We start from the raw sequence: 17,824 nt of genomic DNA on the forward strand, positions 1-17,824 counted from the left end.
GTGCAAAGTGTTCCTGAGAATAGAAAAAAAAAAAATGGATATTTGGACCGGTTCTGTTAACCTCAATTTCAGTCTGCTCCTACTCAACTCATGCTCTGCAAAATCTCCTTCACTTGTATACTTTTTTCCTTAAAACCCTTCTTCTCTTATCTTTCTTTCTTTGGGTCGCACTGTTCGAGAATCCAAGAATCCAATATTCTCTCTCTCTCTCTCTCTCTCTCTCTCTCTCTCTCTATATATATATATATATATGATATGCCTCCTCTTCTAAGAAACTTTTTTGGTTTCAGGGATTTGGTTTGAATTCACTTTCTTGGGTTGTGGGGAATTGAATAAATTGGAAGGACCAATGATGACGATGATGATATACATACATATTTATATATGATGACAGATATTATTGCATGCATATGAGTGTGCATGAATTATTATTTGGGTGTCTTTTGAGAGTCCTGTCCCCTCCCCTCCTTCTCTCATTAATCATATATGTATAATATATAAAAGAGAAACATATCTTTCACAAAAGCATCTCCAAACCTCATCCATTTTGGGCAACGCCTAACCACCACAACATAATAATATATACTCCTATATTATTGTGAAATCATTCATTCAGGCATCTGTATGTGTATGTGTTTGTGTCAAAATACAAGTTTAGTAGAGGTTGTTTCCAGGTTTGAAATATTTTGGAAAAAAAATTAATTATATATGTAGAAATAACACCAAACCTGTTTGCATGCACCCATAAGTCATAGGGATGAATTTCTCACTATTCTTTCAATCGAATCACCATACAACACACAATAGATACAATACTCATTGTATCTAACCATATGAACTTTTATAAAAAGTATCTACAATCCGTATCTGTTAATTTAGTTGGAGATGAGTTTAACTTCATTGTTATAATTAATATAATTAGCTGCTTTAGAACAATTTTATATATATGCACACATTCAAAGAGAACAATTCCATTAACTTCGTCTATTAAAAAAAATAAATTAAAACACTCACATACACTGATCAAAGCTACCATGCACAATGGCAAAACATACAAACTAAAAACCAAAACAATCCTACAACTAGAAAATTAGCCTCACCCCTACACCTATCTATTTCTAGCTATATCATATCATATCAGCCACATTAATTTTAGATAAATAAATAAGATTTTGATAATTGGGGAAATGGAAGATGAACACAGGGGTAAAATTCTACCAATGCAATTTATGCCCTAGCAAATTGGGGGTTGATTTCATCTTCCCAAAGTGTCCTCTGTAGTTCAATCACTGCTGCAATGGGTTGCTGATGGTTGAACTGAAGAAGAACTCAAACCTGAAAGTTCAGTCCAGGCACCATTAAGATTCGCATTCCAGTGGTGGTGATCCGCTGTTAATGGCGGCGCCATTGCTCCCAGGCCCAGCTGCTGGATTGGGTGTTCCTCCATTTTCACAGAAGCTAGCTGTGTAAGCAGCGTGCCGGAAAGTTTTGGGCGGCTCTCACCGCCGTCGATGAACCCTAATTCGCCGCCGTGATGGAATTGATAAAATCCTAGAGATGATGGATCCAATCCGCTTAGGATTGGGAATTGCTGTTGCTGCTGCCGCCAGGGATCGAGGAAATTACTGTTGCCCGGTAAAGGAAATCCGGCGTCGTTAAAGCTCGCCGGAGCTGAAATCTCGCCGTAGCTCAGGCCTAAATCGCCGGTGAGACTGTCGCTGAATTGGCTTAACTGAGAGGTGAACCGCAGCGGCGGGAATTGCGGCGGCGAGAGGCCTAGGGCGGGAGGGGTCGTGGCCGACGGCGTGGCGACGCTGGCCGGAGACTTTGACTTGGTCCGTCTGTTCCTCCGGCAGCCGCCGCCGACGGGGACGTTCCTCAAGGCGCCGCCTCTGGTCCAGTAGCGGCGGCAGGTCTTGCAGAAGTGGCGCGGCTGAGTGAGGCTGTAGTTGTTGAAGTAGCAGAACTTGGTGTTGGTGGATTCGCAGCGGGGGCATTTAAGAGCTGCTTCGGGCATTGGGATGTTAGCCAGACGAGCACGTTCCGACATGGATCCCCCGCCGGGCCGGACAGATCCGCCATGGGAGGGTAATTGGGGCGGCGCCGCCGCCGCCGGGAGCCTAGGGTTTGGGCTGCTGTTGCTGCTGCTGCTTGCAATTATTTGATGATGATTCTGAGGCTGAAGAAATTTAAAAATAAATAAGAAGTGAGAAAATGATTGATAGTTGTGTGGAAAATAAGGAATCAAGAATTAATTAGATGAAGAGGGTTGGGAATAATTTAATTGTTGAATATTTGGCTTTAATTTTTATATATATATCAGAAATTAAAGAAGCTTGGTAGCCATGGAAGCATAAACTAATTAAGTAGAAAAAGAAATAAAGAAGAAATGAAACCCTAGCTAGCTATGCATACCTGGTGCCAATTGGATGGATCAAGATAAGGTGGGAGGGATGAAAAAACCATGGCTGTTACTTAGATCTTGCTGCTTTCTCTTTTTCTAAAGCCCTTTGGAGGTTTAGTGGAGAATCACATCAAATGAATATAGAGGAGGAGGAGGAGCTACAAGAGATCTAGAGAGAGATTTTGTGTGTGTGTGTGTAGGAGAGAGAGAGGGAAAATGAAGGCAATAAAGGGTAGTGAGCAAGAAGAGAATATTGGAGAACAAAAATAAAGCAGATGGCTTTAATCCTTGCTGCCGAGGCTGTGCAATACATATATATATATATATAATACAAACATACATACATATATACATATATATATATATATATGTACATCCATGCATGGATTGATATATATCTTACAAAAAATAGTATTTGGATTGAATGCACAGTTTCTAATTAACTTGTGTCTTGTGTTCCTAAAATATACTCTCCACTCTATAATATTGGCTCTCTGTCATCTGTGGTTGCTTTAATTTATTGTTGTTAGTGCATGTTTCCAGAATGTGTGGATGCTGAGGGAGAGTCCAGGGATCTCCAACACCAGATGAATCCACACCGCTGATTGGAACCTACGGATGGCTTGGATCCATCGGCAAAGGATCTACTTGTGTTGGATTACTTAACATTGAAGCTTCTTCTTCTTCTTCTTCTTCTTCTTCTTCTTCTTCTTCCTCTTCTTCTTCTTCTTCTACTTGTGCGCTGGCCCTGGCTGATTAGGTCTAATTCTTTCTAATTTTTTATACTAATATATTTGTATTATTATTGATTTGATATTCTATTATGATTATTATTTTTCTTTAATATATATATATATATTCTATTATGATTATTATTTTTTTATACATAATTTATATGCATGAAAGAGATTGAAGATAGTATTAGATATTTTAGAGTACTCGACACATGTAGCGGTTCGATTGGCCCGATTCTCTTTTCTACACTTTTTCTTCTTTTTTTTTGATATATAATTTATAATAAAAAAAAATAATATTTTTTTATTAATTTACTGGAATTGTGTTTTTTTATTTAGCAAGAGCACTTTCATTGTAAGCCTATGTGTGTGTGCATGAATATGGTTATCGTTTGAATCTTTGAAATTTAGATTTGAAATTATTTAATCAATTAATATTTGATTTATAATATAATATAAATAACTAATTAAAAAATTAAGGTATATATTTAAATATTCATAAAATTTTTATTTTAATATAATATATACTATATAAATAAAATATTATATAATACTAATTAATAAAAATTATTAATATAAGTATTTATTTATGATTAGCATTGATTAGTTTAAAAAAGATAATAATTGAGAGTTTTGAACTTATATAAAATGCATTTATTTATTGAAGATAAAAAATAATAATAGAAAATTTTGAATGGGTCATGTGATATAATACGAAATCTAACCGGTAACCAAACATATGTTTTTGTTGTTAAGAGAATATATGTCCTAGGATATAAAATTAGGATACTAATACTAAAATGCAAGAATGAATGAAAGTAAATACAATGCATGGATGGATGTAGAAAAATAAAAATAAAAAGTAGCAAAATTTGAAGACACACTACTGAAATAATTTAATTGTGGCCAATATAATAGGGTTTCTTCATCTTCTCCACATATAACAAGAAATGAATTTAAATCAATAGTTATTTTCCTATAATTGTTTGCTGCGTAGAAATAGAAACAAGTAGTAATTTGTATTTATATATATATATATATATATTATCCACCATAAAAACAATTTAAATAAAAAGAAAGAAATCTGGTTTGTTACATGGCTTAAGTTTTGACTAAAATTAAGGCCCAATAAATTAAGTGAATGGCAGGCAGCCCAGCCCAATTGGGAGATAATCTACTAATAGTATTATTAGATTCAGGTCCATAATTCTGGTCCGTTCGTTCACTGTGTATTTTTTTTTATAGACGTATATTTTTTACTGAAAATATAATTAGTAATATATATTTAAAAATATATTATATAATATAAATAATTATAAATTAAAATTATGATAAGTAATTAAAATATACATATATTCACACCGTAGATGTAATATATATTCTTTTTTTTTTTTTTTAATTATGCGTTTTATATTTCATATCTCCTATGTCAAATAACTTGTATAATATATATATATTGAATGTTATGTATATTATAATTTTTTAAAAATATATACATAAAGAAAAAAAATTGAAAGAGACAAATCTTTTCTTCCCATCATTTACTAAATCAAAGTGAGCCCATTAAATATCAATTTGAATTGGGTAGGATCATAGAATACAGCACAGACTCAAATCGATTCAACTTTATTGTTGCAAACAATTAGATACAAAACATTTGGACTATGCAAACAATTAGTAGCACATAATTTTTTTTTTGTCAGTCCCATATAATTAATTTTTTTTTTTTTAATAATATAATTATACACTTTAAATACATTTACTATTTTATATATTATAATTTTTTAATATTAATTAAACTATTTATTCATCTTAATCTTAATTTATAATTATTTTTACTAATATATTTTTTAATTACTTACGAATTATACTTTACCTAAATTTTTATATCTACAATAATGAACCCATATTACATAGGACGACGAATGGAATAATATTTTAATATCAAAAATCAAACTTTTTTTTTTTTTTTTTTTGCAAATTCATCCAAAATAAACACACATGTATTTACTTACATTTTTTATTTTTATTTTATTTTATTTATACTTTATATATATATAAAAGTATTTGCTATGGCTTTTAAAATTTAGCTATAAAAACATGAATATAAAGCAAATAATGAAGATTCCAAAGACATAATCTTTTTTTTACTTAAATATTTTTAATTTGATGCTTTATGATATAAAATAGTGTATCTATATATAAGTATTTATGATATGATTGCATAGTATAAAAATAGAAACTAAACTTAGAAGGTATTTATATAGAGTTTAAAAGTAAAGACAAAAATCAAAAGTAGAAGCAATGTTAAAATAGTTTTTTATTTATACAATTATAGATATTATTTATAAATATAGATTATTTCATCTAATAACTTATCAAATCAAAATCATTCCAATATTTTTTTAAAAATTAATAAAAATATATATATTTCAAAAAAGTTTTTAAAAAAATGTTAGAAACAAATAAATTTATTTTTAAAAATAAATAAATAAGTAATTATCTTCTTCTAAAATTAATTGACATATTTTTTCAAAAAAATTCACTTATACTCAACTCATTTTTACTTTTAATAAATTATATTTATTTAAAATATTTCGAACAGAAATCCATTTAATTAACTTGATGATATATAAATCAATTTAATTAACTTCAATAAATAAATATTTTTATATATATTTAAAAAAATTATTTTTATAAAATTAATTTATGTTAATCATTAATAAAAATATATATATATATATTTTATTTATTTATATTATATAAAAAATTTATTCTTTACAATATAAGATTAATCATATTATTCTTTCACTATTTCAAATTCAAATCAACATTATTCACTTTGTTGGGTACTCCCGTTTGCAGATGAATAATTAATAGTTATGTTTTTTTAACAATTCGAGACAATCATTCTGTATTCGACATAGTATCAGAGCCTAAACTAGGTTTTGAGCTCAATATAATTAAACATAGATAAAACTATTGCTGATAAATAAATATATGTATCTGTAGTGTATCTAAATAAAATATTTTATTTATATAAGATCAATAATATAATTGAAACATAAGTGTATATAATATTTAACAAAAAATTGAATTCAAAATTGGATAATTTCGAATTAGAAAAAGGTAAAATTATTTTTCAGTTTAATTTTAAAAATTTTAATTCAGAATATTCGAGTACCCTGAATTATCAAATTACCAAATTCAAAATCAGTGGATAAAATTGAGAAATCGAAAAGTTTGTATACTTTTACCACCCATAACCAAACAAAACTTTTATTAAAGGGAAGTCGGTAGGGTGACTCCACCCGATTCGACACTCAATCTATCCTTAGATCTTGGAAAAATCATTAACCCAGAAAGTGGGATTACATATATATATATATATATATACACTAATCCTGTTATACCGCTCAGATTTGAATTTCTACATAATAACCAAAGTATTTTCGACATGAAAAGAAATAATCTTTTCGCTTCTTAATAAAGTATTAATTTTTTTTAAAATATTGTTATATTTTATATTAAAAATATAATTACATTTATATAATATTGTATACAAAAATTAATATATATATATATATACACATATGAAACTTTAAAATCAATACCCTAAACAGATTTGCTTTTAAGGTTATATGTTTATTGATTAAAATAAACGTGGATTACCACAATATTTTTTAAAAAATAATTATTAAATATTATTTAAATAATTATAACGACAACTACAACCACCATAATAATAATAATAATAATAATAATCACTTAGACAGCTCGCTGCAGAGTGCAGACAGCCTGGGTTCAAAGCAAGTTTGATAACCCAGCCGCAAAAATTGAAAAAGGCCTTTTTTGACTTGTCCTTCCAATATGAAGTATATTTATTTGGTTTCTATTGAATTTTTTTATTTTTTAATTTGAATTTTCTATTTAAATAAAAGTTAATACAATGTTTCTGTAAAAAAAAATCATATTGAAAAAATAATAATAATTAGAAAAATGAAAAGAGAAACGAAAGAAGCACATTGGACTTAGTTCTATATAGCATATATAATTCTGGTCAGCTATATATTTAGTTTTTTAAAAAAAGTCTTAAGACAATTATGATTAGTTTGTTTGACTGTAAAGGAAGAGATGATGAAGGCATGAATGAGGACAAACAATAATTAATATCACCGTAACAGAACCAAGACAACCCACTATTTGTAGAAAATAAATAAATAATAATACTAATTAACAAAATCAATTTCCTTTACTTTTCTTTTTTTAAAAAATAAAAAAATAAAAATTTGCCAACCATTGATAATACTAGTTTCTAAAGTTATTCTAGAAAGCCTGTAAGAATAGATATTTTCACATCTAGCAAATCACTAAATAAAATAGTAGGAGTATAAAATAACAATTCGGCAATGAACAAACACACTAATCAAATTAAACTTTGATTAAAAAACAAGAAATATAGATAAATGCATAAACAAGTAAGACGTACAAGCGAAAATAAGGTAAAAGCAAAATAGGACAACAACATAAAGATTTGATATGTTTAACTTCACACAAATAATCTAGGAAGAAGGAATAGTCGAATGATATTATCTTCGGCTAGGCTAGGGGTGTTGGAAACTTCTTTTCTGTTTCATCTTTTATTTGCATGCAAACCCGAGAATATATAATTAGTTTATCTTTAGCTGCAATCAGACAATAAAATACATGTTAGAAATTTTGAGGAAAATAACGAGATTGTCTTAATCTATGAATAAGATCAAAATATAAATCTACTAAATTTAAAACTAAATATCTAAAATATCTCACATTTTGTCTCATCATGAAATTTTTCAAAGTTCAATATATCATACTTGAACCAAGTATCTTGAGCAAAGTTGCAGTCCAGTAGCTGATTGGATATCAAATTTGTCTATAAATTCTTAATACATGCAAACAAGATTTTCATATAAAAAAAAAAATAATATATATATATATAAAGTATTTTTAGATAATAAAAAAGTATATTTATCATTAATATTATTATAAGAAGATATTGTGGGGAGATCTGTATTATCATGAAAATGAGTGTAGAATCCCAGCCCAATCAATAAAGTTTTAATTTGTCATTTTGTAATGTACACAGATTTTGCCGACATATTATTTTATGTCTACCAATTATTATATGTATACATATTCGTGTGTAATTTTTTAAAAAATATTATTATTATTATTATTATTATTATTATTATTATTATTATTATTCCGAAAGCAAAATAAAAAGGGATATTATTGTTTATTGTTGTCGTCCACTAATAAGAGCTTTTTAGAGTGCCTTTTTGGTGATGATGAATTCATAATGGAAATGCATTTGCTTTGCTTGCACCAACCAACCATCATTACTTCTTTTATTGTTCCATACAATATTTTTAATATTATATTGTTGCCAATATATGACATAAGCCACACAACATATCATGTATTTTAATTATATACAAATATAATATTCTCTCCGTCCACTTACAATATTTATATATTTCTATTTTTGGACGTCCAATTACAAACTTAACATTTTATTAAATACTCTACTTTTTTCCACAAATACTCTTATTTTACACCACATCATTACTTTTACACAAAAAATAAAATAAAGGCAAAAATGTCATTATACTACTTTTAACTACTCACTATGCACTAAAAATAAATGTAAACTTTGTAAGTGGACGGAGGGAGTACATAATTTGACAATATATAATATATAGTTCCATACATTACATATTTTCATTAATTTCAGTATAATAAATATATTTATATAAAACTTAAAAATATAAACTAACTGTGCATACCCTTAAATATTTTTATTTCACATAATGTGTTATGTGCTATATGTGTATTTTGGATATGTATTTAAGAGTTATTTAGATTTATTCAGTCAAAGTTGAAAGTATATATTTTATCATTTTTATATATCTTTTTCAAAATATTCATTTTTTATTATAGTAAAAATAATTAGACATTAATATAAAAATATTTTTAATTTTTATATAAATTATAGACATATCATTATATATATATATAGTACAAATAATAAAAATATCAAATCAGTTTATAATGCTTATATTAAATAATAAAATACTATTATTTTTTGTTTATTATAAAAAAAAACCCAAATATGTAATTTCATCCAGGATAGAATGAGTATTATATTGATAATGAATATACAATATTGATTAAAAGACTATTTTACTTTTTTAAATGTGTTTTCATTTAAATGTAAAAAAAATATATATATATCATTTGTATAACAATAATAAAATAATTTATAATGATATAATTAGTTATAATAAAGAGATTATTGTTTTGAAATGTAAGTACTTCAAATTAAAATAATGAATAACAATCTTAGATTATACAAATGTAAGTACTAGAGTACTCATAAAAAAAAATTAAATAATCAAATCAAATATTTAATTTTTATTTAATTAATTAAAAAACTAGCGTCTGCTTTTTTATTTTTTTTTAAATTTGGTTTGAAAAAATTCATTCAAATTTAGTATTAAAATAATATTTAATGAAAAAAATGTATATATTTCATTTATAAAAACATAATTCAAATAGCAAAAACACAACCTAAAAATTTTCACTCAACTCTTACGTTCATACATATTTTAAAGAAATCACGGCAATTACTTTTTCCTTTTAACCCCAAACTCAAATCCAACCTTAAATAATAATAATAATAATAATAATAATAATAATTAGCAGGTAAAATTTGCAAAATTCAATGGCTCCTCTATTTAGGCATCATTCTTTCACATTCTCTCGAACTAATTAAACTAAATTAATAAATATATACTCGCATAACATAACATAAGTTGAATAATATTAGGACATAAACTAGGATGAAGATAAAATGGAGCTGAATTCCAATACAAACAAACAAACTAACAAACGTACAAACAAACAGATTTTTTCCATTCATTGTGGTTCTAACAGCTAATAACCAAATAAACACAAATTCCTCTTCTTTGTTTTTGTCTCTTTATTGCCCTCATTCTCACTACTAACCATCCATAACACAATTTCCTCGGTCAGCATATCATACCACCAACTACAGTTTCACAGTTTTGGCCGGGGGGCATCAAAGATGGGGGCTAAGTTGTCCTCAATTTTTCATCGAGATAATTTGTTTCGACAACATATTCCACATTAATAAGCAAATGAAGTTTGTCAGAAGATACCGTTAGATGAACTGGTTCAGCTTCTTCACTGATGTATGTTCCGTTCTTTCTTTCCTGGACAAGAACTAGAATCTGAAACTGGGGTCGACATCCATTGCCCAAGAAAATTTCGCCAGCAGAGACTTGTTGAAAATCTGCATCCAGAAAGGGTCGAGGGAATAGGATAGTAAAAACCACCAAGATCTTAATACTGATGGGAAGAGGGAGGGGATATGTTTTCACCTTCTCTATAGGAACTTCATGGCGTTTGCACCACGCGACAGTGATTCTGGGATCGAGATAGTTGATCCTTGATGTTCCAAGTGCTACAGTTTTCAAATCCTCCTTTGTCTCCTTGTCTCGTTCCATCTTTTCAATTTTAGCAGTGGTTTGAGCTATCTTCCTCTCTAATCTGCACAATTTTCACAACTAGCTGCAGCAGAGAGCTATAGCAGGGTATTTAAATGTAAAAGGGGATGTGCATACGTCTCTGCGCTCATACTCCTCTTTCGACTCCCATCAGAAGACTTGAGTGGGGGCTTCCCTTTTTTCACCCTAGTTAAATCAGTCTTAAGTTCTTCCATAACACCCTAGGAAGAGATTTTTGTAAAATTACAAAATATCATCAACAGCATAGAGAAAGTACTGACAATTTTCATGATGTAAATACGTTCTGATATAGTACGGTGATAAAGTAACTACCTTTAACTCTTCTATCTTTTCATTCAAGCGTGACATCTGGGCATCGTGAGACTTAGACACGGTGCGTTGATGATTACAGATAATAGCAACCTACATGACGAGAAGCAAATTTTAAGAGTTAGTTTGTCATACTAGGAAATTTGCTGAATTCATCCAATATGACATGGCCCTTACCTGCTTGTTCGCATGTTGATATACAACAATTTTCTCAGCTACGTCTCCACCTTTAGTCTCCTTATTCAACTGAGAGAAACCAACAATGTTGCGTCATAGCATGAAAGATAATGCAGAACAAAATTCTAAAAAAGGAGACATTAAAATAAACAAGGGAATGCTTTAACTTCAATATGTTACAATTGCGAGTAGAAACAAAAGCAATCATCATTGAATCGCAGCATGCAGGGAGTGTTGCTTCTAATAATGAATCAATGCATCGATCATTTCCATATAGTTTTGTGAGCCATTATGGTCGACTTCAACTTTTAAAAACAAGTGCAGTGCTTTGGAACACAAACATAAAGCGAAACTGCTAAAACACAGACAGTTGAACATAATATACTGGACGATAAACAGCATATAAACCTTGTATTCAGCACATCGCAGAGGATAAACAATTCAGGAAATTTATAATTGCGTAGGGATCATTGAGGTTGTGTTTACCAAGGGCGATTACCAACATACGAAGATTATTTAATCACTTCGGTAAACACATTCTAAGTGTATTGTTCCTCAGTATCTCATTTCCATAATACTGCAGATGCCATGGGTCCCAAGAAGAGCTTCTCATGACATACTAATCAAAGACGAGTATTAAAAGGGGTGCCAAGTTGCTGCTTACCATGTCATCCAAAGTAATAGATGCATTGTATGTACGGAAAACTTTAGCTGTAAGACCGGGCATGAGCTCCTTTAAATGGGCATTCAGTTTACTAGTGTCAATCTCGTCAAAGAGATCGTCACCACCCTTCTTCCCTGGAAATAATACAATCTAAATGTAAAAACACTACTAGACTATAGTGAAATGATGTATAAACAATAGAAATTGACTCACCACTTCGAAATTGTTGGATTGCCTTGAACACAGGAATCTCAACCTCAACTTGATTTTGATACCTTATAGAATCTTTACCAAGGAAATCAAACTGCAAATTGTAAAATATAAAATAAATAAATAAATGCCATTGGTCAAGCTTCAAAGCCATAGCATCAATAGTTCATCATGCATGGTTGAAGTATCTGCATTTTCCTCACCTCAAATTCCAGTAGCAATAAATATGCAATACATTCAACATCTCACCCCAGAAGCAACAAAATAGCTGGTGTAATTAAAAAATATAAAATGCAAGAAAGTAAATTTGGCAGTAAAAATCGTGAAACAAAATGCTGCCTACCTTCAAGATATTTGGAGGCACTGGTTCTACATTTTCCACTTTCAATGTGCAGCAACCAACAGTATCAGCTTCATCATCATCCTATGGCATTAAGACAGTTTAATAAGTAATATAAAATCAAAACTCATGTTGCCCTATTAAAGTGCAAAAAGAGTGGGAAGAGAAGGTCCTGAGAACACTCTAATTTGATGTAGCTAGGACACAATAATAATTATTATTATGCACTCAGCATGATACAACTGATGAAACAAGGAGCTAAAATTGCTGGACATTATACCTTCTCATTGCCTGCCCTAAGGGCAAGTTTGTCAATTAGATAGGTTGCAACTGCAATCTGTTTCTTTGTAGGATCCTTACTCACAAAATTCTTGGTATAGGTTGTTCGGATGCCATGTATATAGTCCTTCATTAATATTATAACACATTAGCAACAAAACACCACAAAAATAAACAAGAAATGACTTCTTTCAACCAATTCCCTTTCAATTACCTTCAGGAGCCTAGCTTTCTCATATTTCTCCTTGTCACTTTGTCCTTTTAAGGTGCTACTTGCAGCTAAGAACACATATTTGAATTCCTTTTGATTGATTGGATCGTTCCAATATGCCAACCATGTGACTGTATTGTCATGCCTTATATCTTTCCACCTACCAAATGCAAATTTCAGATGGTTAACTACATTCAATAGAAAGGCAACACTTGAAATGGGAAGAAAGAAAATAAATAGTCATTCTTAAAGATTTAATAAGAAAAATTAGTTATCCTGTTTAGAATACTGAGGCAGAACCTTTCACCGGCTATAGGACACTCCGGAACTGGAGCATCCTTGCCAATATTGATAACGATGTCACTTGGATGAATTCGTCTTTTCAGCTTTCCCATCTGTCAAAATGAGCAGGGTTAGATAACTAAATAGTCACTCTATACACTTAAAAAAATTTCGGTGTCCATTAGTTTGTATTTGCTAATAAGAAAATCAAACGCACCTTTGGATGCTCACCACGGCCACGGAACAGTCCAGGGGGTTCAACTCTGAAGTTTCCAACCTATAATAAATCAAATACAATCAGCTTCTGGAAAGTGGAAAGAGACTAAAGCATAATAGAAACCTTTTACTATCCATTGGTTATTAATAAACACCAGATTAAATATAACTTTTATAAATATAGAAGGCAATGTGCAAAATATGCTTGCAATAGCTTAAGTTAAAAATGGAATAACCTCCACAAATTCTCCATTCAAAAGAACATTCATATCAAACAGACAAGTAAAATGACAAAAGCAGCAAAAGTGAATCAGCAAAAATTAAACAGTTACCATAAGTAAACGAGGTAACAAACCATCAAGATGGCCCCAAATTTGTACTTTTTTAACTTCCAAAGTAATGGCAACAGTAAATTTATTTTATTTTTTAAGTTTAATGAGACCAGCAATGCAAGGTACTTGTAGAAGCACTAAGTGCAAGAATTAAAGCATACCTTCTCTTTCACACCATCAACAATGGCCCACATATATTTTTCCTCCTGCTTCAATTTGTCCTCTTTTAAAGCCTTCTTCTCCTGCTCTCCAAAATAGAAGAAGAATTAAATACAATAATACACCTCATGCAACTACTTTAACATGAAGCAGAACACCTGCTCCCAATACACCCAGACTGTGAGCACAATCCTACAAACTAAAGAAATCACAACCCATGGAAACAAAATAAAAACCCTATCAATCCCCTCCGGGAGGTGGGCCACCAACGGACAATTGTTTCATATCCACATAGTTAGGAAACAAGACCCAGATACAACTTAGGAATACGTTTTCCATTAACAACATCATGTTTTTCATTAAGATGCCAAAAGTCTTGCTTATATTTTGGGTGCGCTGACAAGCACTGGGCGTTAAAAATTTTGGAAAACAACAAACAGCATTGAAGCATTCTGTTATTCAAGATAGTTTCTCCTTACTCATCAAAAGCCATTACATAAACCTTCAATAACAACATTATCAAATAAAAACCATATGGTTCTATGAAATCAGTTTCTATGGCCACCTTCATTTGACCATATTAGATCACTTAATGTCACAAAGTTAAAAAGAAAATGAGCAAAGTACTTAAACTTTAAAGCATAACATGAATTAGACATTCTCAATAGAATCACCCGTTGAAAAAAGGCAACATACTATTCTGCTAACTTACTTCTGTGCTCATGCTTTTTTTCTTCTCCTTCTCTCTTTGATGCCATTCATATATTGGAGTAAAATCACAATGTTCCAAGCTCTGGATGGTGTGATTTTTCCCCAATAGATTCTTCCAGTCAGTCCAGAAGTTTTCATTGAACTGAGGCTTCTTCACATAGTCAGTATCTAGCATCACAGCATACATTGTTGCAACCTGCCAAAAACAGAATGAAAAGGACACGTCTTATATGTCGAAGACAAAGATAATTTTCATATTAAAAAATCTATTGAATTGTAAGAAATCAAAATTCTAAATAATTTGAACAAAGAACTTTCAAAACATATGCAAATAAAAACAGAAATACATGTCAATGAATAAGAGATGAAAGCTAAGGTAATGCCACCTCTTCTTGGTTTGGGGTTAAGTCAACCGGCTTGCCCTTGTAGAGCAACTTCACTCCATGAGGCTTGTAGGGTGGAGGGAACACAACACCGTTGTGTGTCAAAGTGGTCCACTTCTGGCCTTCGCCAGAGCCAGGAGGAACTTTTAGTGATTTAGAATAGTTATTATCTTTGACAATCTTTTTTGTCACCTGGTTTGACTTTTTCACACTAGAAGATGAAGGTTTGGACACAATTTTGGAAGATGATGGTTTTTTCTCAGAAGTTACAGGCTTCTTCACTCTGTGTGATATGGGTAGATCATCATCCTCATCCTCAGCCTTTACTTCTGCTTTGGCAGATGCTTCCTTAATTTTAGTAGATGAAGGTGTATCTGCAAGCTTAACTTTTTTTACAAAAGAATGACCGGCAGGCGCCACACCATCTGAAAGTCTCTTCTTTACATTACTTAGCACTTTCTTTTCAGCCAAGACTGAGCCATTTTGGTCAGACTTTGTCAGCAAGGGCTTCTTATCTTCAGATTTCAAGGCTCTGCCACTTGTTGAAACCCCAGAATTAGATTTAACTTGAAATTTAGATGACAGCGGCAATTCATCATCTGAATCTTCAGACTTGGGAACATCAGACTCTTGCTTCAAAGGTGAAGCATTCAGTCCATTGGTGCCATGGTTAGAATTGACCTTTGGAGCCCCAGCAGAAAGCCGTGCACTAAGAGGTCTATCATCATCAGAATCATCCAATTCCTTCCTCAGTCCACTGGTTCTCTCCACTAATGTCTTCTCCTTTCTAATCGGCTCCTTAACAGATTTCAACCCACCTGCCACAGATGTGGATGGTTTTGAATTCAACTCAGAAGACTTTATTGGAATTGCCTTGGCAGAGGAATTGGATTTTGGACTGGTGAGAGGAGACTTAACAGGTGAGGTCTTGGATGAATGGATTGACTTACCCTTTTCAGCATTGGTGCTTAAACCATTCGGAGCTCGTGCAGCAGACGCTGGCCTCACTAATTGCCTACCATGCTGCTGAGGTGCAGGCTTATTAGTTTCTGAACCTAATTGGCTTTGCCTTGCAGAAGAGCTACTTCTTTTAAAAACTAAAGGCGCTTCATCCTCGTCCATATCATCCATCTGTGTTTGTTTATCACAAGCCTCAACAGACATATGTGGCAATAACCCTGCATTACATTGAATGCAATGAAATGTAAGATGTTAAGGTCAATTTCAATACACCATCCCCTAATTCACAGCCTCTAATTTCTTGCAAGAAAACTAAAGAAATTATAACAAACAAATTGTGTAGATAATCAAACCCAAAAAAACAATGCAAACAATCATCACTACCTCAACAAGCTCTTTTAATTCGCAGGATTAAAATCTCAATGGCATTTCATAACCAACCAGACTTTGAGGGCTAGCAGCCACAAAGAAGAAGGCAGGCTCCTATATTACCTCAATGAACAAGTTTAATCAAAAAAAGGGTCACATTAAACAGCTTCAATCAGGAGAAGCAAACAACAATCTCAACTACATTTGCGTCATTGGATCGCACTTACAAATCTTCTAAGACAACAAAATTTTGCAGGGAAGCACAATAACCAGATAATCGAAAATCATCGACCACATCAATCGCCCATATTATCATCCAGGTTCTCCACGGCTAAACAAATACACACACATGGGAGAAACCAGCCGACTAGACTTTTCAGCGCCAGAACGGGTGCGAACCCTAATTTAAATCCCCAATCGAAAATCCGTAGATAAACCTAGAAAACCCAATTCCACATCCCTTCAAGGCAATGACCCGATGCAGAAGCGTAGGCATGAAAACATGCACGCAGTCGGAAAACCGATAACAAAAATATAAATCTGAAATATAAACCCAAAAAGACAACAAAGAAGAAGAACGAACAAAAAGACGAAGAAGAAGAAATCAAAGTACCTCGATTGCTGAAAGAAAATTATAATGAACAGCCAAAACCCTAACTTTTAGCCCGCGATAGGCTTGGCTCCTCCCCGTCAATCCACACCAAGTAAATTAACAATCAAAATTGCATCCCAGAACACCAACAGCTCGACAACTCTTTCATCTGATTTATATCAGCTAGCTCGTGCAAACAAAAAAAAAAAAAAAAAAAAAAAAACAAAAAGAATCCTTTAAAATTTAATAATAATAATTAAATAAATAAATAAAAATAATAATAATAATAATAATATACAGAAATTGCATATACACAAATTTAAGGTTGTCGCAGCTTAAATAGGATAAACCAATTTTAGGTAAGTTTTGGGGCAAATCGTAGCCACTTTAACGATTAGAAAAATCAGATACAAAATATATATATTATATATAGGATTATATAAATTGTTAATTGTATTTTATTGAGTGTTTAATCCTTTAGAAAAGTAAATAGAAAAAGCATTTGTCCCGTGCCAAGGCGTTGATATCTAGACAAATATTTTTGGGTTTTATAAAATAAATATATAATAATATCATATTTAGAAAGTGGTTTTTTTAATTTAAACAGTGATCTAAATACATTGTTTCGTAAAAAAAAATAATAATAATAATAATAATATATTTTAATAATTAACTAATTACTAGCAAACAATGTCAATTTATTATAAATTTGTATGAAATTTGATAAAAATGTTTAACCTTAACAAAATGATCGTCGGGGTGTGAATTTGATAAATCAAATAGCCGGTAATATGTATAATCTCTACATCCATCAAATTCTATACAATTAATTTAACATGTCTAAACAATTTGAAATTAATGAGGTGAATTTATAAAATTATTTAATCAAACTCTAATGTTTTT

At 31.0% G+C, this 17,824-nt stretch overlaps 2 protein-coding genes across 5 annotated transcripts; both read right to left on the reverse strand.

Annotated features, from left to right (window-relative positions):
* Positions 1–954: 954 nt before the first annotated feature.
* Positions 955–2,678, reverse strand: LOC127263795 (dof zinc finger protein DOF3.6-like). The gene is made up of 2 exons (XM_051293022.1): positions 2,416–2,678; positions 955–2,179 (listed from the first exon to the last, which is right to left on the reverse strand). Exons 1-2 carry the CDS (start codon positions 2,464–2,466, stop codon positions 1,283–1,285), a joined length of 948 nt encoding a protein of 315 aa, XP_051148979.1. The 5' UTR covers positions 2,467–2,678; the 3' UTR covers positions 955–1,282.
* A 7,342-nt stretch (positions 2,679–10,020) lies between these two features.
* On the reverse strand, positions 10,021–17,101 carry LOC127263614 (DNA topoisomerase 1 alpha-like). 4 transcript variants are annotated; one of them, XM_051292724.1, is made up of 17 exons: positions 16,943–17,101; positions 15,951–16,178; positions 15,004–15,818; positions 14,619–14,813; positions 13,909–13,989; positions 13,417–13,476; positions 13,218–13,312; positions 12,921–13,077; positions 12,708–12,833; positions 12,431–12,511; positions 12,091–12,181; positions 11,878–12,011; positions 11,214–11,282; positions 11,040–11,129; positions 10,824–10,927; positions 10,581–10,749; positions 10,021–10,492 (listed from the first exon to the last, which is right to left on the reverse strand). In XM_051292724.1, exons 2-17 carry the CDS (start codon positions 16,162–16,164, stop codon positions 10,424–10,426), a joined length of 2,550 nt encoding a protein of 849 aa, XP_051148681.1. In that variant the 5' UTR covers positions 16,165–16,178; positions 16,943–17,101; the 3' UTR covers positions 10,021–10,423. The 4 variants fall into 4 exon arrangements, with proteins under 4 accessions (XP_051148681.1, XP_051148679.1, XP_051148680.1 ...); XM_051292722.1 differs by adding an exon at positions 16,345–16,443 and having other exon boundaries at positions 15,004–16,178; positions 16,943–17,086; XM_051292723.1 differs by lacking the exon at positions 16,943–17,101 and adding exons at positions 16,345–16,443; positions 16,557–16,905 and having other exon boundaries at positions 15,004–16,178.
* Positions 17,102–17,824: the final 723 nt, after the last annotated feature.

Source organism: Andrographis paniculata, unplaced genomic scaffold, assembly GCF_009805555.1.
Source record: "Andrographis paniculata isolate CXL003 unplaced genomic scaffold, ASM980555v1 Contig69END, whole genome shotgun sequence".
Classification (NCBI taxonomy): Eukaryota; Viridiplantae; Streptophyta; class Magnoliopsida; order Lamiales; family Acanthaceae; genus Andrographis; species Andrographis paniculata.

Coding starts and splice junctions, on each gene's coding strand:
- LOC127263795 (XM_051293022.1), bottom strand. CDS start 2,466: ATGGTTTTTTCATCCCTCCCACCTTATCTTGATCCATCCAATTGGCAC. Junction 2,180..2,415: donor ATCCATCCAATTGGCACCAG/GTATGCATAGCT, acceptor AAATTTCTTCAG/CCTCAGAATCATCATCAAAT.
- LOC127263614 (XM_051292721.1), bottom strand. CDS start 16,164: ATGTCTGTTGAGGCTTGTGATAAACAAACACAGATGGATGATATGGAC. Junction 13,313..13,416: donor GCCGTGGTGAGCATCCAAAG/GTGCGTTTGATT, acceptor TCATTTTGACAG/ATGGGAAAGCTGAAAAGACG. Junction 11,283..11,877: donor CTATTACTTTGGATGACATG/GTAAGCAGCAAC, acceptor GGTTTCTCTCAG/TTGAATAAGGAGACTAAAGG.